Here is a 25701-nt window from a genome sequence, read left to right as displayed (position 1 = left end):
GCTGTAAATTACTGCTGTCGCCATTAGCTGTGTTAGCGCCTTGATGGTAGAATTAAATGTAGACATCTGCTATTCTAATAGACACAAACTACCAAAATGTTTTGTTCTGAACAGCAAAACGTACTCACTGGATCTATAAACCTTGCTGAAGAACAAAAAATCAGTTTCGCAATCCTGCAGGTCAATTTGTAATGTGACAGGTGTGTCGGTAGAGGGCGAAAGCGAGTATATTCAACCAGAATTAAAACCGTAGAAGAAGAAGACCCTACAACCTGGATTGGCCTCTTTGGGATTGGCTGGCAGGTGGAGAAGCGTGGACAGAGGGTGAGGAATTATGAAAGGTTTGGCGGATTTGCAACATTTGTGGCTTGAATGTAGAAATCATGGCAGAGAATTTAGATGATGATTGTGATTACAGTGGAATGGACTGGTATCAGGTCCACTACCAGAAAAGGAGGAAAAAGACTAACTTTGAAATATCCAGTAGTTAAAGTGAGGATTCTGATGACAATGTCAAAAGGGTGAAATCCTCAGACAGGGCCTCAAGCAGTAGGCCTACAACTAATGTTGAAATAGCACAGAACAAAATAAAGAATGGAAAGCAATCATTGTGGTGAACAAAGATGGTAGTCCCCTCACTTCGGTAAAAGTCACAAAGGCAATTGAAAAGGAGATCCAGAAAGTTATGTTTGCAAAATACTTGAACAACAGAAGACTACTAACATTTGCAAAGGATGCAGAACAACAGAGAAAGGTTTTGGACGAGAAAAAGATTAATGAAGAAAAAGTCAAGACACACATTCCAGGTGCAGTTGCCAAAATAGTTGTAATATCTGGTGCTCTACTATCAATATCATTAATAATAAGACATTGTGTCAGAACTTGACAGAAAATGATAGTGAAGTGCTGCAACTGTGGAGGAGAACACAGTGCCGCTTTTAAAGGCTGTGTTGTGAGAGACGTACAAAGATACAAAATTATGAACCAGGTTTCATATGCTGAAGCATCAAATAAAGTAAATGAGTAAACAAGAAAATAACAGAAAAACAAACGGAGAGCCTCAGTCAAATACATGAAAGAAAATCTCCCACAGTAAGGAGAGCAAACACTGTGCAAGAGTCAAGGAGGGGACTTAACTTGTAGATTTAACTTTGTTGAGTTTATCTGCAAAGTGGCTTTTATAGCTCTCCAACAAGAAGATGGAAGGGCATGAATTGATACAATTGTTGATGCAGCAAGGAACTACAGTATTTAGGGATCACAAACACTGAAGGAGATACAATATATATGAAATGCTCAATCCACTGAACTGTGATGCCTTTGAAAGTAGTGATCTATATCATAATGGTAATCCACATTCTTCAGTGGAATGCTAGAGGTTTAATTGCAAATGGTCAAGAGTTTAAAATGTAGGTTTATTGACTAGATGTTTTATCAGATGCAATTTGTGTTCAAGAAACCTGTTTAAAACCACATGTAGACTTTACAATACCACGATATACTTCAGTGAGATGTGATAGAAACATTAAAAAAGGTGGGGAATGTGCAATATTTAGGAAATTATCCTGTCCAAATAAATATGAATGTGTGGTTATTGAAATATGCAGACCAAAAGGAAAAATTAAGCTTGTTAACTTTTATAATCCATGCCAGTCACTAACTATGGAAATGTTCCATGAAATAGCAGGTGAGAATAGCAAAAGAGAAATATGTATTGGAGTCTTTAATGCTCACAACAATTTATGGGGAAACAGTGAAACAGATAAAAATGAACAAGTGATTGCAGACCTGATAGATGATAGTTTGTTGGTTTGTTTGAATAACAGAAGTGGTACAAGGATGAACAGAAATGTCATCATAAGCTTAGATCTTTCACTAGTGAGTGCTCATTTAGCAAGATCTAGTGAATGGAAAGTTTCAAACATCTCCACTATTGGTAGTGATCACGTCCCAATTTCATGCTCTTTAAATATAAAGGCATTTTCAGGAAAAAGGTTCTCACAGTAGATGGTGCTTTCCTAAAGCTAAATGGGATGAATTTAAGGAATACTGTGCAGAATTAGGAAGGAGTATAAACATGGAAGATGAATGCACAGATACAATTACAGATATGATAATAAATACACAATCAATCTATGTTCCAACGACTAAAATATGTGGTGAAAGGAGAGTTGTACCTTGGTGGAATGATGAGTGTAGCGAGGCCATAAAAGTACGAAATCAAGCTTTTAAAATGGTGAGAAAGAATTTAAATCAAGAAAATGTTATTGATTACTGTCGTGCACTGAGCAGGGAAGGCACAAGGAAACACAGGTTTGGAGTTCAAAAGTTGGGTTTATTTTCCCAAAAATTATTCAACAAAACAAATAAAAGCAAATGAATTAACAGAGTTATAGGGTCCTTAAAAAGAGATCAACAAAACATAACTCTACTGAAAAATAAGGCTAACGAAACAAGATGTTTATGTACTAGCTAATCAAGCCAATAAACACACACAGAGGATGACAACATAGACAATAACTGAAACCCTGATTATCCTCCATGCTGTCAGAGGTCTTGGTCTGGTCTTTGGCTTGGGCCTTTGCATAAAACCAGGCTCCACCCTCAGCCCCATCTTCTGTCAGACCAGGAAGGAGAATTCAGCAGCCAGGTAACTCAAAGCCCAAGAGAAACTAATTAATACATTCATATAACTTAATTCAACCAACTAGCAATATGACAAAACAATGTAAAATGTAAACTAGTGACTGCAAATGAAAGTAACTGAACATGTGGTAATGACGTGGGTGATTGTGTGAAACCTCAAACCTTCAATTGTGCAGCATTAAAGAAAGAGAGCCAAGGTTAGGAAAGTTATTAAATGAACAAAGAAAAACGTGGAGGCAATTTTGCTCAAGCATAAGAGGGGAAGTCCAATTAAAGAGTATGGACAATGTTAAAGAAAATGAGTTGGAAAATAGTATCTGTACAAATTCCTGTTCTAGTTGATGGTAAACAATTATGGATAATTATGAGGAAAAGGATAATTTGCTTGGGAAAATATTTGCAAGTGTCCACAGTGGAAACCATCTTGAGGACAGGCACAGAGGAAAAGAGATATTAAGAGAAAACTCTGAAGTGAACAGGATCAGAGATAGAGTGGATTCTTGTCTGGATTTAGAATATACAATTTCTGAGCTGAAAAGTACCCTGGCTGTTAGTGGTTATACTGCTCCTGGACACAATAAATTATGTTATGAAATACATAAAACAGTTACCTGATAATATTTTGAATGTTATTTAAGATTTGTTCAACAAGATCTGTAACACAGGAAAACTTCCTAGTGGGTGGAAAAGTGCTCTGATACTTCCTTTTGTTAAACTACAAGCATGGTGTCAAGTTCCAAGATGAAGAGCGAGAGGAAGTGTGACACCACAGATGAGTCCAGACAGCTGTCCAGCATCATGAGTGTCATAAACAACATGAGGAAGCAGGTGAGTCTGTAAGAATACCTTGCTTATGTTATTTGTGCTTGAGCATACAGTTTTGTAGATGTATGTTCTCCACCCTGTCTTGACACTTTGTGTGTGTGTTTTCATCAGGGTACCCTCTGTGACGTGACCTTGGTAGTTCAGGGGAAAAAAATTTCTGCCCACAGAGTGGTGCTGGCTGCTGCCAGCCATTTCTTCAGCCTCATGTTCACAAGTAAGTGTGATATTTTGTACGTTGAGCCCCAATGGACAACTACAGTGAGGAAATTGCCTCTGCTGCTGGAGATAATGTGATTTCTGATAGAACATTATATCACAGATGCAGGGATGTGTTTAAAAAATGCTTCAAAATGAGCACCTTTATTCTAAAATATTGAAATCTGTGCTGTTTTAATATTAAGATTTGAATAAGATGCAAAAAGAAACAAAGTTAACTTTAACCATGAACCTCACGTAAAACCCCTGTAATGTATTTAGATAATGTAATCATCATTACTAGTCTTAATAATCTAAGATACTGAACTTTTATAATAATATAATTTTAGCTCCAGACACAGAAGCAGAATCTTTGATTATGGCCAATTTACCAAAATGATTAATTTTATAAACCAAAATCATGATATATGATTATACTTTATTAATAATGGAGTTCTCCCAAAACTGTTGCCACGCAAACCAGGAAAAATTTCAAACCATTTCATTTCATGTTGCCATATATTGTTGGATTTGTTTATTTCCTATGAATTCTAAGCTTTTTCTCTTACTTCTAGCCAGAATGATGGAGTCGATATCCCATGAGGTGGAACTCAGGAGTGTTGAGCCTGAGATCATTGAGCTGTTGATTGAATTTATCTACACAGCTAGGTAAGAACCTTGGCTAAAAGTAGAGCGCAGGTGTGGTGGTTAGTGTTGTCCTCTATTTAAAAAAAATACTATGAATCATAATTGCTTAGAAAAGTCACTAAACTTTACAGAAGATCCACCTGTTCCAGCTGCTGCTGTCACCTGTCTTGACACTTTGTGTTATGATTTCACCAGAACCACCTCAGTATTGACTTTTAATGGTAAGGTAAGTATGTGTGTGCCAGGATTTCAGTGAACAGCAGTAATGTCCAGTCGTTGCTGGATGCAGCCAACCAGTACCAGATTGAGCCAGTGAAGAAAATGTGTGTGGAGTTCCTCAAAGGACAGATTGATGCAACAAACTGCTTGGGTGAGAACTGAAATACAATTAAGTAACTCTTGTATCACTTCCTGAGCCCTTTGAGCATTAAGTTATTGAGTCACCTGCATCAGTTATTAATTAAAACATAGACTAAGGGCTGATGAATTCCAGCTGAGCGAGTTATGCTTTTTAAGGCTAGGCAGGAAAACTCATTACTCATTGCTTATTCTGTCCTCCTGCAGGAATCTCAGCCCTGGCAGACTGTATGGACTGTCCTGAGCTCAAGGCAGCAGCAGAGGACTTTTCCCAGCTCCACTTCACTGAAGTCTACAAGCTGGAAGAGTTCCTGCAACTGCACGTCACACAGCTCACACATCTACTGCACCAGGACAAACTCGCTGTCCGTGCTGAGGACCAGGTACACATCTATAATATATACACACAACAACATTCTTTGACTACATGCTTGATTTATTTTGTGCTATAATTTTAAAGAACATACTTAAGAACCAAAAAATCCACCTTTTTGCAGAAATCTCCCAGTATTACTGTTTTATTTCAGCAGGACTTCACCAAAGATTGGGGAATTAGCACGAGAATAAGTCCCTAACTCTTTTTAGAAAAGTAATATGTGCAAATAATGCTTATTTTGAACAAGCTTGTACCAAATAAATAGGGTTACTCACAACAAAGCAAAATTAACAATAGAGAATTGGCCTGCAAACAGCCTTCTTATTATCTGCTGTAAAGCACTTGTACTTTGTATTTTTCTGACCTATGCGGTAACCTTTAGCCATAAACCAGCAAAATTATATCAAGTTTTTTGCTTTGCCATCAGACTGTTCAAAACCTAGAGAGACAGGAGAGTGAATTTTCAACTAGGACACCCTGAGCAATAGATTTTGCTAGAGAGAATATCCCTTGTAAGTAATATTTTCATCCATGTTTTATTGTTGTATTTTGTAGATTTATGACGCAGCGGTGCGCTGGCTGAAGTACGATGTGTGTAACAGACAGCAGTATATGGTGGAGGTGCTGGGGTGTGTTCGCTTCCCCCTGGTCTCCAACACCTTTCTGTCCAGGACAGTGCAGGCCGAGCCTCTCATCCAGGAAAACCCACAGTGCCTCAAGATGGTCACCAGTGCGTAGAAAGAGACAAAATCCATACACACAAACATATGGACATACATATAATTATAGACATAATAACATATATAGTACTGATTGTATCATTCTCATGTGAAGAAACACAAAAAAATAAACATTCAAACTTGATAAGTTTTAGGGTCAAAAACAGCCTGTGCTTTTGTCCCAGGTGCTATGCACTACCACCTACTGTCTCTGGAGGATCGGGAGGACCTGGGAGAGAGCAGCCGCCCACGACGCAAGAAGCACAATTACCAAATCGCCTTGTTTGGAGGCTCCCAGCTGAAATCCTGCCGCTACTTCAACCCTAAGGTACCTGTTTGCACGTACAATCAAAGAAACCCCCACCAGCTGTCAAGTCAGCAAATGTTGGGTGTATATATACCCTTATGCATACTTCAGTGTGAAACTGAAAAACTCCAATTTGGGGTGTCAGTTGAGAGAATTTTTTACTACTTTTGAGCTTAAAAGTGCTCACTGTTAGCAAGTGAAAATTAAGGTTAATTTTCTCAGATTATGAGTTGACAGTATAAGTATCTCACCCTGTATGGATTGTATATTGCACAAACAACAATATAGCATAGCTTTGTATAGTTAAGTCTAGTCTAATCATATTTGCCAGTGGTCAAGTGTCAGTCTTGGTTTTTATGCAGGACTCCAGCTGGACAGACATCCGCTGCCCCTTCGAGAAGCGCCGGGACGCTACAGCCGTCTTCTGTGACAATGTGGTGTACATCCTGGGTGGCTCACAGCTCTTCCCCATTAAACGTATGGACTGCTACAACATCCTGAAAGACAGCCGGTACTCCAAGCCAGGTCCTCCCACACCTCGTGACAGCCTGGCTGCCTGCGTCGCCCAGGGCAAGATCTACACATCCGGGGGATCTGGAATGGGTGAGAACAGGGAATATGAGGGACCTAGGAGCTTATAGCTTGGATAACTAAAGTTTGTAGTTTGGTTTGGTTAAGAAAAAAGTAGCAAACTTTGAATTGATATCTTCCAAGTCTTGAGAAGTTGAATTGCCAAAAAAAAGATAAATTCTGCCAGAAATATAGGAGAGTTGATTATTCATTATGGGAGAAATACCTCCTACTTTTGAACATATTTAGTCATGATGTTATGTACTGTATGCGTGTGTCTGCAGGGAGCTCAGCCCTGGACCTTTTCGAGTGCTACGACACCAGGACAGAGTCATGGCAGGTGAAAACCAGCATGCTGAGGGCCCGCTACAGGCACGGCTCAGTGGAGGCCAACGGGCTCATCTACGTCTGTGGAGGAACTGTGGGCAACAATGTCTCTGGCAGGGTCCTCAACAACTGTGAGGTCTATGATCCCAACACACAACAGTGAGTCACAGAAATACACTGTACACAGTAAGAAGGTAACTCTGACGTAATATAAAAAATGTAAGGATGAAAGGGAAATCTTTACCATATTAGCAAATTTTGAATAATGAGTTTTACATGACAGTGATACAAGCAGTGATTCACGTATTGTTCTTATTGCATTGCTGCATGTGTGTATTCTCTGTTACACTGCAATTTTACATTTTAACAGATCTTTTTCTTGTCTTCTCACCTGCCTCTGTCTCCCTCTTTCTGTCCTCAGATGGAAGAAGCTGTGTGGGATGAGAGTGGCCAGGAAGAACCACGGGCTGGTGGTGGTCAACAACAGGATCTATGCTATTGGAGGGCAGGGGGCACTGGGTAATAATACAAATATTACTACAAGTGCTACAATGATAATGAGTAACGCAGTACTATTAATACCAGTGGCCACTGTAGTCATAATATTCTGTGTGTAAGTACAGAGACGTGATATAAAGAAACTCACTATCTGCTTTTGTGTGTTTTTCTAGGTGATCTGGACTCGGTGGAGTACTACGACATCGCCAGTAATGAGTGGCGTGCTGCCTCAGCGATGCCATGGCGAGGTGTTACGGTGAAGTGTGAGGCTGTGGGTGATACCATCTATGTGCTGGCGGGGTTTCAAAAGGTCGGGCGGCTCGAACATGTCCTGGAGTACCACACTAACACTGACAGGTTTGTGTACCAACTTGACTCAATATTAGTCAAATAAAACTAATATCACAAAAAATAGGCGTTGACACCTTGTTGCTGCTAATATGTAGCAGTAACAGTAACTAGTATCTCAATATCTTTGATATAAATGAAATAAATAAACTCTGAATTTAGTTTGGATTTCTTTGCAAAGTGCTTTTTATTCCAGTTTCGTGTTTTTAAATCAGTTTTTTTCTGTGTCCAGGTGGGTGACTTGCAGGAAGGTACAAGCGTATCCTTTCACCAACTGCCTGATCTGTCTGGTCGACACACACGGATTGAATAAAAATATAAATAAATAAAAATGGACAAGTAACGAACATCGGCAGTGGGATGGACATGCCTACAGCTGCTGTTGGGGGGGGGTATTGTGCATTGTGGCCTTGTTTAAACTAAATAAAAAGTATTTTTTTTAAAAAATGGACAAGTTATTGTTTGAATAACGGAAGTGATACAAGGCTTAACATGTGATCACAAGGTTAGATCTTACACTGGTGAGTGCTCATTTAGCAAGATCTAGTGAATGGAAAGTCTCAAACATCTCCACTAATGTTACTAATAAAGCCATTTTCAGGAGGTTAACGCTCACCTGATAATATTTTTAATGTTATTTTAGATTTGTTCAACAAGATCTGGAATGAAGGAAAACTCCCTAGTGGGTGGAAAAGTGCTCTGATACTTACTTTTGTTAAGTCCATTGATTGTCTATGGTTAAACCAGGTAAGGATCCAGGTAATGCAGATAACTATAGACTTATAGCTTTAACATGACATTTATATAAATTAATAGAAAAGATGATGCTGAAAAAACTAGATTACTTTTTAGAGCATAAAGGACTGCTAAGCCCATCTCGAAGTGGATTCCATAGAGGTAGATCTACTATAGATGCTTTAGTGAAGATGAGTAATGATGTTGAAAAACCTCGTCATATGAAATAAGTAATGGTTGTCATATACTAAGATATCAAAAAGGCTTATGAGACGGTGGAAAGAAGGGCTACTAATTAAAATGAGTCAGCTTGGTATTGGAGAGTGGGATCAGATATGTCTAGTGAGTTTGAAATAGAAAATGGAATTCCTCATGGAAGTGTAATTAGCCTTATCCTTTTTAATATTATGATAAACGATACATTTAGGGATGCAAATAGAGATATAAGTACTTCATTATATGCAGATGATGGGGCAAATCTGGAAAAGAGGGAGAAATGTTAATTGTGATTAAAAATCTTCAAAGTGCTTTACAGATTGTTGAAAGTTGGTCATACAACAGGTTTCAAGGTTTCGGTTGCTAAATCATGTTTTATGTTGTTTACATGAAAGAAAACACCAATTAACATCGACTTATATCTATAAGGACAACCTTTTGAGAGAGTGCCAGAATTTAAATATTTAGGGTTATGGTTTGATGAAAAGACCATGTAGAATTCTCATATAAAACAAATACAAACAAAATGTAAGAGCTTTAAACTTCATGAGGAATGTATGTGGTTAATATAACTGGAGGGCTGATAAACTATCACTGTTAAATATATACTGGGCACTAATAAGATCCACTATTGATTATAGATGTATAGAATATGGTTAAGTATGTAAAGTATGTAAAACAATTTTACAAAGATTGGACAGGGTTCAGAACAGAGCATTAAGACTATGTTTAGAGGCTATGAGAACAACTCCAATAAATGCTCTGTTAGTAGAAGCTGGTGAGTTGCCATTACATCTTAGACAAGAGAAACTATTGGGTTCGACTAAAAGGATGTGGAAAGGAACACCCCACCACTGAGGTTTTAAGTGAATGCTAAGGTTGATGACAGAGGTTTTGGATGGATTATACCGTAGGCAAGATTGCAGGAAAGATGGGTCTCAAAGAGTAAAACTACAGTCCATCTGTTGTTTTAAGTAATGTTCCTCTATGGATTCTCCCAGATTCTGTTTCAAAAACAGTCATTTGCTCAGACTCAGCAGCAGCTCTCAGAGGTTTGTCATCAAAGCAAACAGTCAGAGAAGATCTTATGATAGAAATTCATGTTATGCTTTTAAGATTACAAAAGATGAGTATAGAAGTGCAGTTTTGTTGTGCCCCTGCTCATATGGGTGTTAAATCATTAATCAATCATTAATTAGAACAGCCACAATTAACGCCTGGCAGAAGGAATGAGATACAGACCATAAAGGGAGACTTTATTATAATATACAGAAGTCAGTTCTTGTTTAACAGTTTAAAGGAGGATATCATTACACAATGCAGGTTTTCACTCCACATTATATATAATGGGGAAAAGTCAATCAAATCTGTGTCAGTGGTGTTACACGCTGGAAGATGTATAGAACACATCATGCATTGTAGTAAATATAATTCAGAGAGGGAGACATTAAGAAATATAGTACATGAGACAGGGCAGGAATGTGGTTTAAGAATTACTACTGAGCACAGGACGGGACTTCTGGGAAATCAGAATGATAATAATAAACTTTATTTGTAAAGCACCTTTCATATAAGAAATGCAGCTTAAAGTGCTTTATGACAAAGAAATTACATGCACCGAGTGCTTCAAATGAAAATAGACATAAAATTAACATAAAACCATGTTAAAAAACATTAATGTAACATAAGATAGAAAATAAAACTTGATCATAATAATATAAATAAATATACATAACACAAGAAGAGAAGGGGAGGGCAGGATTAGGAAATATGGGTGTGATTTTTTTTTTTCTTTTCTATAGACCAATCAGTAGTCAGATGATCTAATGCCATGAATCTAAACACTCCGATCCAGCAGGTGGCGGTATGCACCTTTAAAGTTGGTTTGCGATAGGCCAATAAAAACAAAGAAGAAGAAGAAGAACTACAACCTAATAGCTAAAGGCAGAAGAAAGCTTTTACCACAGTAACTGTTGCTAGCCTGTCTGGAGACTTGGTAAACACAGGGGTTTTTTTCTTTCTTTGAGAGCTTTCTGGGAGACGCAGTAGCTAAATTTGCGTCTGTTTCAATCTCATCAAGCTGCCAGTGATTTGCAAACAGACTGTCAGTGGCTGAGCGACAACAAAGAGACTGCAGCTGCACACTGCTGGCTGGCAGCGGTGCTGATGTGTTGTAGTTTAATTTGACTGGTAACAGGTAACATTAAGCAGCCAGACATGACGGGCATGGCCTCACCGGAGAAGGCGTCAAGCACCAAGAAGAAGAGCGAGAGGAAATGTGCCACCAAAGATGAGTACAGGCAGCTGTCCAGCATCATGGGAGTCATGAACAACCTGAGGAAACAGGTGAGTCTGTAAGAATACCTTGCTGATGTGATGTGATGTGATGTGTGTGTGCGTGCATACGTGTGTGCGTGCGTGCGTGCATTTGTAGATGTATGTCCACCCTGTCTTGACACCTGTGTGTGTGTGTGTGTGTGTGTGTGTGTGTGTGTGTGTGTGTGTGTGTGTGTGTGTTCTTCAGGGTACCCTCTGTGATGTGACCCTGGTGGTTCAGGGGAAACACATATCTGCCCACAGGGTGGTGCTGGCTGCTGCCAGCCATTTCTTCAGCCTCATGTTCACCAGTAAGTGTGCACACACAAACACATAAACATAGACAGACACATTTGATAGTTTATACGTTGAGCCCCAGTGGACCACTACGGTGAGGAAATTGCCTCTGCTGCTGGAGATAATGTGATTTCTGATAGAACATTATATCACAGATGCAGGGCTGTGTTTCGAAAATGCTTCAAAATGAGCACCTTTATTCTAAAGTATTGAAATCTGTGCTGTTCTAGTATTAAGAGTTGAATAAGCTGCAAAAAGAAACAAAGTTAACTATAACCATGAAATTCAGGTAAATGTATTTAGATATTGTGATCATCATTACTAGTCTTAATAATCTAATGAAAGAGATACTGAACTTTTGTCAGCATGATTGTTTTAGCTCCAGACATAAAAGCAGAATCTTTGATTATGGCCAATTTACCAAATGATTAATTTTGCAAACCAAAATCATAATACAAGATTAAGGTAAGACATGATTAGCACTGGTGATGTAGCAGTTCACAGTCTCTCCATATATACACAATATATTTGTATACATGTAACTACTGAACACTCTTACTGTTCAGTAGTTTGATTGATCGTGGAACTAAGGAAAATTTATACCTGTTTAACTTCCAGCTTGGTAACCTGTACCTTCTGCCTAAAGGCATCCAAACTATTCCACATGAACCAGGAAAAATTTAAAACCATTTCATTTCATGTCGCCATGTATTGTTGGATGTGTTTATTTCCTATTAATTCTTATCTTTTTCTCTCATTTCCAGCCAGAATGATGGAGTCGATGTCCCATGAGGTGGAACTCAGGAGTGCTGAGCCTGAGATCATTGAGCTGTTGATTGAATTTATCTACACAGCTAGGTAAGAACCTTGGCTAAAAGTAGAGCACAGGTGTGGTGGTTTGTGTTGTGTCAATCGAGTCACTAAACTTTACAGAAGATCCACCTGTACCAGCTGCTGCTGTCACCTGTCTTGACACTTTGTGTTGAGATTTCACCAGAACCACCCCAGTATTGACTTTTAATGGTAAGGCGTGTGTATGTGTGTGCCAGGATTTCAGTGAACAGCAGTAATGTCCAGTCGTTGCTGGATGCAGCCAACCAGTACCAGATTGAGCCAGTGAAGAAAATGTGTGTGGAGTTCCTCAAAGGACAGATTGATGCAACAAACTGCTTGGGTGAGAACAGAAATACAATTAAGTAACTCTTATCTCACTTGCTGAGCCCTCTGATCCTTAAAGGGGACCTATTATGCTCATTTCCAGCTCTCTATTTTTATTCTGGGACTCCAATAGAGTAGCTTTCCATGATTCACAGCTCAAAAAACTCCTTATTTATCTTATACTGACCCTTTATGCAGCCCCTCAGTTCAGCCTGTGTCTCTTAACAGGCAGTCTTAGCTCCTGTCTCTTTAAGGCCCCCCTTCTGAGGAGCCCACTCTGTTCTAATCGGCCAGCTTTCCATAGGCTGCCAAGGGGCAGCCGTATCAGAGTCGTGTCAAGTTACCGCCAATGCAAACCCAGTATTTCCTGATTTATTGCTTCATATTAAAAGCTTTTATATGACTAAATAACAGGGCGACACAACGACATATGGTGATATTTGGGGCTATTTGTTCAGTTAGAAATAATCCAGGGAGGAATAGTACAAGCAGAAACAGCCACAGTGATGATGATGTTTGATGAAGAGCTGCAGACAACCAGCACACCTCCAACAGGTAAACAACTTATTTTACTTTGCTGTGCTGTGTAATGGAAAAACACTGACAGCGTGCCAACTCGACTCAAGTCATAGCTCAGTGTGATTACCCCCAAAACAATGGAAAAACACCATAATGTAAGCAGAGCGGAGCAGTGAACATGGGCACTCTGCATGGAGCAGATGACTATACAAAGAAATCCGTCATGAGCCGAGGTTGGCTTGGGCTGAAAGTTTAAAAAAAAAAAAAACGAGCATTCAGAGTAGTCTGAAGCTGTTGCTTTTTGCTTAAAGGGATAACTTCTACATACATTTACATCATTATTTGACACTTTGGCCACATTTAATATGAACATCCGACATAGTAACATCATATATATGACTGGAAATAAAGAAAAGCATAATGGGTACCCTTTAATTTATTAAGTCACCAGCATCAGTTACTAAATAATACCTAGACTAAGGGACTATAAATACCAGTTTAGAGATGCACTGATACTGATACTGATATCGGATATCAGTCTGATACTGACTGAGATAACTGGATCAGGTATCTGTGACAATGGGCCAATCTGGTATTGTGTGCCATTATTTTAATAAATAAAAATTCAGGAAATTTATATATATATGTATTTAATTTTGTTTTACAAAGTTAGGAAATTAATGTTTAAGACAAGCCTGATTTTTCCTTACACATAAAAGAATGATCCCAGTCTTTTCCACACAGTGAGGCATACAGCATATTAATTAAACACTGGTATCAGATTGGTACTCGGTATCAATTACCAATCCCAAAGCCCAGGTATCGGTATGGGGACTGAAAAAGTCGGATCAGTGCATCTCTATTCCAGCTGAGCGAGTTATGCTTTTTAAGGCTAGGCGGGAAAACTCATTACTCATTGCTCCTTATTCTGTCCTCCTCTAGGAATCTCAGCCCTGGCAGACTGTATGGACTGTCCTGAGCTCAAGGCAGCAGCAGAGGACTTTTTTCAGCTCCACTTCACTGAAGTCTACAAACTGGATGAGTTTCTGCAACTGGATGTCACACAGCTCACACATCTACTGCACCAGGACAAACTCACTGTCCGTGCTGAGGCACAGGTACACATCTATAATATATACACACAACAACATTCTTTGACTGCATGCTTGATTTATTTTGTGCTATAGTTTTAAAGAATGTACTTAAGAACCAAAAAAATCCACCTTTTTGCAGAAATCTCCCAGTATTACTGTTTTATTTCAGCAGGACTTCACCAAAGATTGGGGAATTAGCACTAACTCTTTTTAGAAAAGTAATATGTGCAAATAATGCTTATTTTGAACAAGCTTGTACCAAATAAATAGGGTTACTCATCACAGCAAGGCAAAATTAACAGCAGAGAATTGGCCTGCAAACAGCCTTCTTATTATCTGCTGTAAACTTGTGCTTTGTATTTTTCTGACCTGTATGGTAACCTTTAGCCCTTTTGTACCGAAGTATCAGTTGATACAGATCTATTAAGCTCAATCATTGTAGTAAGAAGGGTATAGACATGTTTTGTTTTTTTTTTTTTTTGGGGGGGGGGGGGGGGGGGGGGGGGGTTGTACTTACTTTATCTTTTTCTTTATCTATATTTAAGAGACCTGAAGAAGTACAACTTTAACTATAACACCAGCAGCAAGATGAAAGAAAGTTTTTTTTGCCTTGCCATCAGACTGTTCAAAGCCCCGAGAGATAGGAAAGTACATTTTCAACTAGGACACCCTGAGCAATAGATTTTGCTAGAAAGAATATCCCTTGTACTGGTATTTTCAATCATGTTTTATTGTTGAATTTTGTAGATTTATGACGCAGCGGTGCGCTGGCTGAAGTACGATGTGTGTAACAGACAGCAGTATATGGTGGAGGTGCTGGGGTGTGTTCGCTTCCCCCTGGTCTCCAAAACCTTTCTGTCCAAGACAGTGCAGGCTGAGCCTCTCATCCAGGAAAACCCACAGTGCCTCAAGATGGTCATCAGTGCGTAGAAAGAGATAAAACCCATACACACAAACATATGGACATGCATATAATTGTAGACACATATAACATATATAATACTGACTGTATCATTCTCATGTGAAGAAACACAAAAAATTAAACATGAAAACTGTATTAGTTCTCTTTCATAGTATTTGTTTTGTGTCTCACTATGGGAACGCCTCCTATGTGACCTCGTCACAAGCTCAAATAGCATCATGTCAGCCCTAATTGGCTGGCACTAGTGACACCTATGGTTATAGGACCTTCCTCCTATATATTGGGCTGACATAGCGTCAGTTATCATTCAAAAACCTCTTGTCGCTTCTCACAGAAGCCTGTTGTCAACTGAGCTGTCAGGTACTAAGCTGAACTGTCATGGACTCGAGTGCACAACTCGGTCACTGGGCGCTTTGGCTCCAGCTGTACAGTTACACACTAGTTTACGAACAGTAGTGATACTCTTCTTCGGCTAGTCTTAGGGTGAAGTAGCAGTACTTTTGCTAATAAAGGTAGCAATACCCCCCAACAGGTAGCAATACCCCTTAACAGGTAGCAATACCTCCAGAAAAGTAGCACCGCTGGCTAACCACGGCATCACCTCTCCTGAATCTGGACATGCAGGATATGTGCAAGTGAGCAGCCACCAGGCTCAACATCCCATTGCCCGTCGCTAAAGCAGAGGTTGTGAAATCTCAGTTTGATGGCAAGAAATTGCCAACAGCGAACAAGACAGGGAAGCAAGTGCTGCCTTTTTTTCTGGAACTACCAAGATAGTGGTGATGTGGAAAGATAGGCCATACAGCGAGAGACACCCCATTGTTGGAGGTTCCCTGCTGGATTGTGAGGGGACGGAGTACAACGGTGTCTGCCAGATGCCACTCATAGAGCCGCTGGTAGGGAGCCACCTTCATCCAAAGACCTCCCTGTCTTCTTTGGCTCTATCACGTTCCTCCAAGACAGACTCCTTCCAGTCCAGCCTCACCGATAAGTGCTAAAAGGCAGCAGCTCTGTCAGTGAGAGTCCTCAACGCCTCTGCTACCCTGACGGCATGATACCTTCATAGGGCTCATCCTGGACTCTGTCCTAGCTAAAGTATTTTTATCCACTGAAAAAGGGTGAGACTATGCATACAAATCTAGTGCTATTTTGCAGGGGCAACAGGTTTACCCTCAACCAATGTCTGATGGCCCAACTAAGGTCAGTCTGCAGCCTAACCCTGCCTAAATCTCAACGGTTATAGGCTTGTGCTCTCGTATAGAACTAGCCACTCTTTATACCCTGCCTTTCTCCTCTGAGGAGCATCAGCGTCTGCATACTATGTGTCCAGTTCATGCACTGCGAATTAATGTAGACAAGACCCAGGGTTTTAGAAAGGGCGACCAGTTATTTGTGTCTTGGACAAAACCACACGTGGGTAAGCCTGTGTCCAAACAGCATCTGTCCCACTGGTTAGTGGGAGCTATTGGAGTTTTAGCAACCTTGTGGGCTCTCTTTATGGGAGTTTCTATTTAAGAAGTGTGTGTGGCTGCATGCTGGGCCTCGCCCGACACGTTTGCTAGATTTTATAGGTTGGATGTCACGGCACCAACCCTGGCACATTCAGTCCTCAGTACAGGCTCTTCTTAGAAAGTGGCTCCTCCTTTGTGAAGTGCCACTGGGGACAGTTGTCTTCTTCTCAGGCATGTCTGGCAATCCGGGAGACAGTATTTTTCCCATAATGAGACACAAAACGAATGCTATGAAAGAGAACTTAAGGTTATAGATATAACCCCGGTTCTCTGATTAGCATGAGTGAGTGTCTCACGAGACCACCCTCCTTGCTATGGAAGTGAAGAAGAGTTGAGATTGTTTTGAATGACAACCCACACCATGTCAACCCAATATATAGGAGGAGGGTCCCATCCCCTTTTGACATAGGCGGCACTAGTGCCAGCCAATTAGGGCAATGTAATATTATTTGAACTTCTGATTGGCAGGAGGCGTTCCCATAGTGAGACACTCACTCATGCTAATCAGAGAACTGGGATTATATATGTAACCTTAAGTTTTAGGGTCTATTGGTTTTACATGAGCACACATACTCACACAAAACAAAAAACAGCCTGTGCTCTTGTCCCAGGTGGGATGCGCTACCACCTACTGTCTCTGGAGGATCGGGAGGACCTGGGAGAGAGCAGTCGCCCACGACGCAAGAAGCATGATTACCGAATTGCTTTGTTTGGAGGCTCCCAGCCACAGTCCTGCCGCTACTTCAACCCCAAGGTACCTTCTTGTACGTGCAAACAAATTAAGCCACAGGGGCTGTCAAGTCAGCAAATGTTGGGTGGATATACACTCTTATGCAATTTGCAAAAGTCCAATTTGGGGTTTCAGTTGAAAGAATTGTTCAACTACTTTTGGGCTTAAATGTGTTCACTGTGAAAATAAGGTTAATTTATTTTCTTAGATTATGAAAAGTTGACAGTATAAGTATCTCACCCTGTATGGATTATATGTTGCACAAACAACAATATAGCATAGCTTTGTATAGTTAAGTCTAGTCTAATCATATTTGCCAGTGGTCAAGTGTCAGTCTTGGTTTTTATGCAGGACTCCAGCTGGACAGACATCCGCTGCCCCTTTGAGAAGCGCCGGGATGCCACAGCCGTCTTCTGGGACAATGTGGTGTACATCCTGGGTGGCTCACAGCTCTTCCCCATTAAACGTATGGACTGCTACAACGTCCTGAAGGACAGCTGGTACTCCAAGCTAGGTCCTCCCACACCTCGTGACAGCCTGGCTGCCTGCGCCGCCCAGGGCAAGATCTACACATCCGGGGGCTCGGAAGTTGGTGAGAACAGGGAGGTGGGGGAGAGGGAGTTGGACCTAGGAGTCGGGATTTTCTGTATCTACTGAATGCGTTGAGGGGTAATTGAGTTTTATTATGGCATGGATAAAATAGGTTTGTAGGTTGATGTGGTTAAAGGTCCGGTGTGTAAGATTTAGTGGCATCTAGTAGTGAGGTTGCAGGTTGCAACCAACTGAATATCCCTCTCCCTCCCCCTCCTCTTCCAAGCGTGTAGGAGAACCTACAATGGCCGCAAAACTCATGAACAACGCCCTCTCTAGAGCCATTGTTTGGTTTGTATGTTCTAGGCTAATGTAGAAACATGGTGGTGCAACATGGTGGGCTCCCTGCAAGAGGGCCTGCCCCCTATATAGATAGGGCTCATTCTAAGGTAACGAAAACACAACGATTCTTATTTTCAGATGATTACACACTAATTACAACATACTTATGAATATTATATTCCATTTCTGCCAAGCCACTATATTCTACTCACTGGACCTTTAAGGAAAAGAAGAAAACTTTAAAGGGATCATTTTTACCTTGAAGTTGAATTGCAAAAAAAAAAGAAATTCTGCTAGAGATATAGCAGAGTTGATTATTCATTATGGGAGAAATACCTCCTCCTTCTGGACATATTTAATCATGATGTTATATACTGTATGCGTGTGTCTGCAGGCAGCTCAGCCCTGGACCTTTTCGAGTGCTACGACACCAGGACAGAGTCATGGCAAGTGAAAACTAGCATGCTGATGGCCCGCTGCAGCCACGGCTCAGTGGAGGCCAATGGGCTCATCTACGTCTGTGGAGGAACTGTGGGCAACAATGTCTCTGGCAGGGTCCTCAACAACTGTGAGGTCTATGATCCCAACACACAACAGTGAGTCACAGAAATACACTGTACACAGTAAGAAGTTAACTCTGACGTAATATAAAAAATATAAGGAAAGACAGTGGCTTGCAAAAAAGGGAACTCTTTACCATATTTGCAAATTTTGAATAACAAGAGTTTTACATGACAATGATATGCACAAAAAAGCAGTGATTCACGTATTGTTCTTGTCGCATTGCTGCATGTGTGTATTCTCTGTTACACTGCAATTTTACATTTTAACAGATCTTTTTCTTGTCTTCTCACCTGCCTCTGTCTCCCTCTTTCTCTTCTCAGATGGAAGGAGCTATGTGGGATGAGAGTAGCCAGGAAGAACCACGGGCTGGTGGTGGTCAACAACAGGATCTATGCTATTGGAGGGCAAGGGGCACTGGGTAATAATACAAATATTACTACTACTATTAATACCGGTGGGCACTGTAGTCATAATACTCTGTGTGTAAGTACAGAGATGTGATATAAAGAAACTCACTGCACTCCTTTGTGTGTTTTCCAAGGTGGATTGGACTCGGTGGAGTACTACGACATCGCCAGTAATGAGTGGCGTGCTGCCTCAGCGATGCCATGGCGAGGTGTTACGGTGAAGTGTGAGGCTGTGGGTGATACCATATATGTGCTGGCAGGGTTTCAAGGGGTTGGGAGGCTCGGACATGTCCTGGAGTACCACACTGACACTGACAGGTTTGTGTACCAACTTGACTCAATATTAGTCAAATAAAACTACAGTAATATCACCAAAAATAGGCGTTGACATTTTTTCTTTGTTGCTGCTGATATGTATGACTTACAATAACTCCTGCCTCAACATCTGTCTTATTTAAATGAAATAAATAAACTCTGAATTTAGTTTGGATTTTTATTCCAGTTTCATGCTGTAAATCAGTTTTTTTCTGTGTGTCCAGGTGGGTGACTTGCAGCAAGGTACGAGCGTTTCCCGTCACCAGCTGCCTTATCTGTGTAGTCGACACATGTGGAGTGAACGAGGACGAGGACATGGACCTCATAGACTCTCAGACGCACACCGCGGCTGCTGCCTCTTCATCTGCCTCAACCTCATCATCCTCATAGGACACAAGGGAGATTTTATGTATATTCATTTGTGACGTTTAATGGCAGTTTTGACAGCCACTGAATTAACTGAGCTCATGTACATGAGGAGAGTCTTCATGTCATGTCAGCACACACTAATGTGAATAATCACATGCGTATTCAGGCAACAGACTGGTAATGTTCTGTATTCAGCTATCTCTTGTGTCCAAATTTCTCTTTATTTTTTAGCCATACTAGCATTGTAGACTCTACTGTTAGTGGAACACCAGTGGAACACAATCCACAAATGTAAGAAAAGCGAATCAGAGCGAGTTGCAAAATCAGTTCAACAGACTGATTTAGAAAATATCTTAAAAACAAAAAAAAGACAAATACAGTCTGAGAATATTGAAGAAATCTCAGCTTGTCAGATTTTTTTTTAATTTGATTTCTTGGTCCTTAAAGAAGATCTTTGTGATTTTGTTTTATTTTTGCTTGTGTAGTATGTACTAGATAGTAGATGGAGTATATGAATCTTTTGTATATATTTAATTACTATCCTTTGGTAAGTCATCGTAACTCAAAATAGACTTTACAAAGAAAGAATAAACATCTTATTATCAGCCATATGTGGAGTAAAAACTATATGAATGTGATAATTAAAAAAACGTGTCGATGATTTTGACAATTTTTTTTATTATAGAAAGATGTGCAAACAACTCAAGATCACAATTCATGGGATATTAAGGCATCTGTGATTAAAATACATTGCTCACTGAGATGACATTAGCTGCCACTTTTGGAAAATTTTGTGTTGATGTTACTGAACACAAACTGTCCACTTGAAAACAAGTGATAATCTGATAAAAGCAGTCATAAATCTGTTAAAATATGGCAATAATGTGCTTTGGGAAAACATTTGATACATACAGTATGTCTTGACATCACATGATTTGAATCAGCAACATCAAATTTTAACATCAAAAACAGGTTGCTATTAGTGAGGAAGGTTAAATTAGTGCAATATAGTTATAAAGATAGAAGCACGGTGGAAAACTTTAAGATGTGTTCACTTGAAAATGACAATTTGTGTCATTCCCTGAGCATCTGGAATGTCATTTGGCCCCTATTAAGTGCTTCATATCAATCTGTTGATTTCTCTCTGCCTCCTTATCAATCATCATACTCTTCCTCGCTCATAAGTAGTGCAAACCTGTTGTTGATCTCCTCAGATCCTCTGCCCCTTCCCCCTGCTCCTCTTCTACCTCCCCCTCTTCCTCTACTTCCCCGTCCCCGTCCCCGGCCTCTGCCTCTTCCCCTTCCCCTTCCCTCTGCAGAAGAGGAGGGATGGGCTTTGGAGCCACAGATCCTCACAGCATCCAGCAGGGAGAAGTAAAGATTTCCAGACAAGGAAGCCCCAGCTAAGAGGGATTCAGCAGCTCGGCCGCTTTTCAGGTACCTGAGGAGGCCATGCACCAAGGTACCGCTGAACAACCTGAGAAACACACAGAGGGAGAAGATGCAAAGGTTCACTTTGCCATGGTGGTATCTGCAGATATTAATCTTGAGAGATGGTTATTTAAAAACGTATGCAAATATATTAACTGCATAACAAGATTCCACTAGAGGCACATGGGAAAAGTTTTTTGTACCAATCCTTTAAGTGTATTGATTTGACTGTCATGGACATAAAAAGCTTTGGGAACCTTTGCCAAAAGCATCAATCACCAGAACTGATAATTCATCATTTAAGACAATTATTAAGCAAAAATGCAAAACATTTGTCAGTTTCTAAAATGTGAATATTTGCTTCTTCTCCCTATATTATGTGATCGTAAATTGAGGTTTTGGACTGTTGGTTGGACAAAACAAGCAATTTGAAAATGTCACCTTGAGTTTCTGGCAAACTGTGATGTCTATTTTCCACTACTAACGATCAAAGAAATAATTCACAGATTAATCCTTAATGAAAATAGTCATTAGTTGAAGCTCTAGTTCTCATTCACCTTATGTGGTTGATAAACTGGTGGAAAATGCAAACAGTTTATTATCTCTCTTTTTTTTTATCCTCTTCGGTCTTACCATGACAGGTTGGGGTCAGGCAGTGGCAGCAGCAATAGCTGATTAAGACACAGCGCACTCCAGAGGCAGGCCTGCCATTGGCTGAAACTGTGAGCCACTCCTATATCCAAGCCCCGTCTCTCCCCTGCTCTCATGCGTTGTCGATCCAGCCCTGCCAACACATTGCGCTCTGCTGCCCAGTTTGGCTGTGGGACTGGAATGGTGCACATCAACAACAGATTTTAGATCATTTAGTTTAGATCAATGTTTGCTTTGTTACTTTTTTAGCAAACCACAAAATGTGCTTGGGGAATGAAATAAAAGATGCCACACAGCATAACTAACCGGCCTGTTGGTGGTGGGTACTTCCAGGCTGGTTGTTCCAAGACAGCTCTCCATAAACCATGCCCAGCACCAAAGCCTGGACCTGAAGTTGTGAGGGTGTTGGTATGGCCTCTCGCAGCCAGAAGCCTGTTACTGCTACAGCCAGCCTCAAGTGGATAGGAGCAGGATTCAGGACAGACTCCTTCACCCCTAAGACTTCTAACAGGACACCAAGACGAGCTGCCACGGGAGCCTGGATGAAATCAAGGCACAACATTGGGAAATTACACCAAATTACGTGAACAATTTATCTTGAAAACTGTTCCCAGACAATATAAACCTAACTTATATTATTTTTGTTGTCATGTTTACCTGGCCGAGTGTATCCATGCATAAGCGGGTTTTGAGTGGATGTGCCTCCATTTGGTTTTTCTTCAAGTTCAGGTCCAGACGGTCGTATTCCTCCACACACATAGGGGCGCTAGAGCCCTGAGTCTGCATTGTAGCTACACCAGCTGCTTCTTCAGTGTTGAAGAAGTGTTGCTGCTGTGTGGGTAAAACACTGCCCTGACCCCTACCTCCATGTCCCCTTCCCCCTCGACCTCTCCCACCTCTCATACCCCGGCTGATATTTTCTTGTATCCTAACATCCTGTGAATGGACAGCACCTTCTGCTCCATAGAATTGCTGTATACTTCTACCTCTTCCTTGAGTCATGTTATCTTGACCTCTCTGTAGTAATATCCCATATATAGCCTGGCGTATAGCTCTGGCACTACAGTGGCTGCTGGGTAGCTTGCTGTTCTCTACCTGTGGTATGAGCAAGACCCTGTGCATCACCAAAGCATCCACTACCAAGGGAGCCAAAAGCCCCTTTGCTGCAGCCCATGACAGGCACTCAGGTAACTGTGTAAGTGTAGAGGTCTGCCCTCCCGGAACTGCCTGACTGCCAGAGAACCAGTGAGCCAGAGAGCTTTGAGGGGTGACATGGTACTCCTGCATAGCTGCCCACAGCTGAGAACTCAGCCCACCCTTCTGTCCTCTCTTGCCCCTACCACCCGTCTCCCCCATTAGCCTGCTTACTTCCTCCAGGGCCTCCACTGGACTTGGGAAAGAGGACAGCCAAAGGAAGAGGCCTTCAATGCGGGAAGAGGGTGCTCTACCTTTACCCCTGCTACCACTTCTCCTAAATGCACTCACATCTAGCAGAGAAAGGAGTGTTTCAGCATCCTTTGGAGTTCCATAATCATTACCAGTCAGGACAGCAAATAGGGGTAGCAACTCCTGGTTCATGCCCCCAAACCAGCCACATAGACTGTTAGTGGTGTAGCACCGAGCTGAGATGTAGCGGTGAGAGGCTTTACCATTAAGGTTGGTCCACTGGAAAAACTTGAGAGGCAGATAACCACCTAAAATAAGACATACAGAATAAAGTATGTAAAACCAAGTGAGATACTATCACTCCCATTCAATACAAAGTACATTAAGAAAAATCTTGTCACTATCCACACCTGGCAGGTCAAATATATAAAAGTCACTGTCATTGGTCAGAACTGGGCAGTTCCACTGGTGAGCCAAACATGCAATCTCCCAGTCAGCCTCAGCTGGACACTGGACCAGTGGGACTCCTCTCTGGATGAGAACCTGAGTGAAGACATCTCTGGTGAGGAGGGGGAGAACGGAGCCATTTCTGCCATGAGAGATACTGTCAGCCTCCTTTATCTTGGACTGCAGACGCTGCCGCAAAGTGGGAAACTTCTTATCACTGGGGTCCATCCCTTGTAATAACAAAAAAAGAGACAGAAATGAAATATTTGTGGGTCTTACAACAGCAGAAAAACCTAGGATTGGTGTAGGTTGAGCAAACTGCTTTTTTTTAATTTAAATTAATAATCAATTAACTGCCCACATTGACCACATCTGACTTTACTTTATTATTTAAAGTCCTCCTCCACTCAAAATATGTTTTTCCTTTATGTTCCTGAAGTTGAAAGTTTGAGCTTCACTATACAGAATGATGTATGTGCTGAGTTTGACACTAGAAGACACATTCACCTGCTGAAAGTGGAAAGTGTCCCTGTGCTCATTGAAAATCCAATTTTAAAGGGTTGACCTGCGAGCATGATTTGTGACATCACAACTAATTTGGAGCCAATTGTGGTTCAATATTCAACTTACACAAGTGTGAAGTGGACACTTGAAGTTTCAAGTGCACATACACTGAGAATGGACTGTACAGTGAAGTTGGAGACATCTTGTGTCCAACAGGAAAACTTGAAATGAAATGAAATGATGATGATGAATGATAATTGAACTTGGAAAAAAACAAATCAGACACAAATTATTACTAAAAGTAGAGTCTTTATACACATCTTAAAATATGTCTGAATGGGATCTTTAATTCAAAATAAGATAACTTAGAACCCGCAGATTAAAATCAATGACATTTAAATGAATATGCCTCTGCAAATAGGAGGGAATCTCTGAATTGGTTTGAAATTAAGATCGATCTAAAGAAGTAAATATTATAATAATTACATATTTTCATAATTAAGTATCAATATTATCATTAATTGTGATAAGTTCAGTTTGCTGATAATAAAGGAGCTGATGGAGTGCAAGAATTTGCGTTGGTTGCGATCCTTACCTCCATCCAGTACCACATATGGCTGTATGTTACAGGCTGCCAGTGCAGACAGGAACTGGGTGAGTAGGCACGCAAAAGCATCATAGTCTCCTCCATGCTGTTGGTCAAAACCGTGGTTAAAGTAGAGGCGAAAATATAGACTGCAGCCGTCGATAACCAGGCGACTGTCCCTGAACTTCACATCTTGAAGGAATTGTCTGTTTCCCTCCACATAGGTAGTAAGACCCTGGACACCCATGGGATCTCAGGGTCTAGGAAGACATGGAGAAAATTGAGTTAGTTTCACTCTCTGCGGTGTTTTCAACTTGCAAATCCCACGCTGAGTGGCTTATAGAGGGTAAGTTATGGCTCTGAGGTTTTGCAGATATCCAATTATAGAATGCCACGGAAAAGAAAATCACACTGGAAACCTGCTACCACAGCTTAGCAGACAGTCGGCTGAGCAGGAGTTAGTTTTTCCTAACGGACACTATGACTGTATCTTGAATAATTGCGACACAACGGAATTTGCTGCAATAAAGCAATTCTAATAAACTGAAAGCAAATTATTGAACCGTATATGAAATACGCCTTTTCTCACTTATAATCGTAAACGAAACTATATTCAAGAGGTGGTCGTTAATTAAAGCATTAAAAATACATAATTTGCTACAAACCAATGCCACTTCTACTCACATGTCTTGCACAGCTATTTCCTTGTTCAAAGTAAAATTCCTCGCCTGTAATATGTCTGTATATGTTGGTTTGCATAAAAATATTTTTTTGCATATTTTACGCATCTATTATTGAATAAAATAGAGCAAGCAATCAATCAATCTGAAAAACACTTGAAAATAAAAAAGCAA

The 25701-nt window shown here is 40.6% G+C and overlaps 3 protein-coding genes across 6 annotated transcripts; 2 read left to right on the top strand and 1 right to left on the bottom strand.

Annotated features, from left to right (window-relative positions):
* The first annotated feature begins 203 nt into the window (after positions 1 to 203).
* On the top strand, positions 204 to 8243 carry LOC137197759 (kelch-like protein 7). 3 transcript variants are annotated; one of them, XM_067611164.1, is made up of 14 exons: positions 242 to 324; positions 2552 to 2650; positions 3369 to 3474; positions 3583 to 3685; positions 4242 to 4335; positions 4560 to 4684; positions 4879 to 5054; positions 5603 to 5777; positions 5952 to 6094; positions 6436 to 6676; positions 6928 to 7129; positions 7392 to 7489; positions 7642 to 7825; positions 8049 to 8243. In XM_067611164.1, exons 3-14 carry the CDS (start codon positions 3370 to 3372, stop codon positions 8143 to 8145), a joined length of 1743 nt encoding a protein of 580 aa, XP_067467265.1. In that variant the 5' UTR covers positions 242 to 324; positions 2552 to 2650; position 3369; the 3' UTR covers positions 8146 to 8243. The 3 variants fall into 3 exon arrangements, with proteins under 3 accessions (XP_067467263.1, XP_067467265.1, XP_067467264.1); XM_067611162.1 differs by lacking the exon at positions 2552 to 2650 and having other exon boundaries at positions 204 to 324; XM_067611163.1 differs by lacking the exon at positions 2552 to 2650 and having other exon boundaries at positions 262 to 324; positions 3285 to 3474.
* Positions 8244 to 10659: 2416 nt separating this feature from the next.
* LOC137197758 (kelch-like protein 7) lies at positions 10660 to 20503 on the top strand. The gene is made up of 12 exons (XM_067611161.1): positions 10660 to 11113; positions 11292 to 11394; positions 12145 to 12238; positions 12430 to 12554; positions 14000 to 14175; positions 14899 to 15073; positions 17196 to 17338; positions 17666 to 17906; positions 18582 to 18783; positions 19072 to 19169; positions 19293 to 19476; positions 19698 to 20503. Exons 1-12 carry the CDS (start codon positions 10985 to 10987, stop codon positions 19861 to 19863), a joined length of 1836 nt encoding a protein of 611 aa, XP_067467262.1. The 5' UTR covers positions 10660 to 10984; the 3' UTR covers positions 19864 to 20503.
* On the bottom strand, positions 20501 to 25682 carry aste1b (asteroid homolog 1b). Of its 2 annotated transcripts, none has more exons than XM_067611159.1 (7): positions 25532 to 25682; positions 24857 to 25107; positions 23721 to 23987; positions 22582 to 23618; positions 22231 to 22462; positions 21907 to 22099; positions 20501 to 21319 (listed from the first exon to the last, which is right to left on the bottom strand). In XM_067611159.1, the coding sequence occupies exons 2-7, from the start codon at positions 25092 to 25094 to the stop codon at positions 20998 to 21000; spliced, it is 2289 nt and encodes a 762-aa protein (XP_067467260.1). In that variant the 5' UTR covers positions 25095 to 25107; positions 25532 to 25682; the 3' UTR covers positions 20501 to 20997. The 2 variants fall into 2 exon arrangements, with proteins under 2 accessions (XP_067467260.1, XP_067467261.1); XM_067611160.1 differs by lacking the exon at positions 25532 to 25682 and adding an exon at positions 24388 to 24482 and having other exon boundaries at positions 24857 to 24942.
* Positions 25683 to 25701: the final 19 nt, after the last annotated feature.

Source organism: Thunnus thynnus, chromosome 15, assembly GCF_963924715.1.
Source record: "Thunnus thynnus chromosome 15, fThuThy2.1, whole genome shotgun sequence".
Taxonomy (NCBI): domain Eukaryota; kingdom Metazoa; phylum Chordata; class Actinopteri; order Scombriformes; family Scombridae; genus Thunnus; species Thunnus thynnus.
The sequence above is the reverse complement of the archived record's forward strand: the minus strand, read 5'-3'. Positions and strand labels throughout refer to the sequence as shown.

What these genes read in the sequence shown, in the direction of transcription:
- LOC137197759 (XM_067611162.1), top strand. Translation starts at nt 3,370, where the DNA reads ATGGTGTCAAGTTCCAAGATGAAGAGCGAGAGGAAGTGTGACACCACA. An exon ending in TAAACAACATGAGGAAGCAG is followed by an intron (nt 3,475 to 3,582) that starts GTGAGTCTGTAA and finishes TGTTTTCATCAG; the next exon opens with GGTACCCTCTGTGACGTGAC. An exon ending in CTGTCCGTGCTGAGGACCAG is followed by an intron (nt 5,055 to 5,602) that starts GTACACATCTAT and finishes TGTATTTTGTAG; the next exon opens with ATTTATGACGCAGCGGTGCG.
- LOC137197758 (XM_067611161.1), top strand. Translation starts at nt 10,985, where the DNA reads ATGACGGGCATGGCCTCACCGGAGAAGGCGTCAAGCACCAAGAAGAAG. An exon ending in TGGAGGGCAAGGGGCACTGG is followed by an intron (nt 19,170 to 19,292) that starts GTAATAATACAA and finishes GTGTTTTCCAAG; the next exon opens with GTGGATTGGACTCGGTGGAG. An exon ending in TACCACACTGACACTGACAG is followed by an intron (nt 19,477 to 19,697) that starts GTTTGTGTACCA and finishes CTGTGTGTCCAG; the next exon opens with GTGGGTGACTTGCAGCAAGG.
- aste1b (XM_067611159.1), bottom strand. Translation starts at nt 25,094, where the DNA reads ATGGGTGTCCAGGGTCTTACTACCTATGTGGAGGGAAACAGACAATTC. An exon ending in TTATATATTTGACCTGCCAG is followed by an intron (nt 23,619 to 23,720) that starts GTGTGGATAGTG and finishes GTCTTATTTTAG; the next exon opens with GTGGTTATCTGCCTCTCAAG. An exon ending in CCTGACCCCAACCTGTCATG is followed by an intron (nt 21,320 to 21,906) that starts GTAAGACCGAAG and finishes TGTGTTTCTCAG; the next exon opens with GTTGTTCAGCGGTACCTTGG.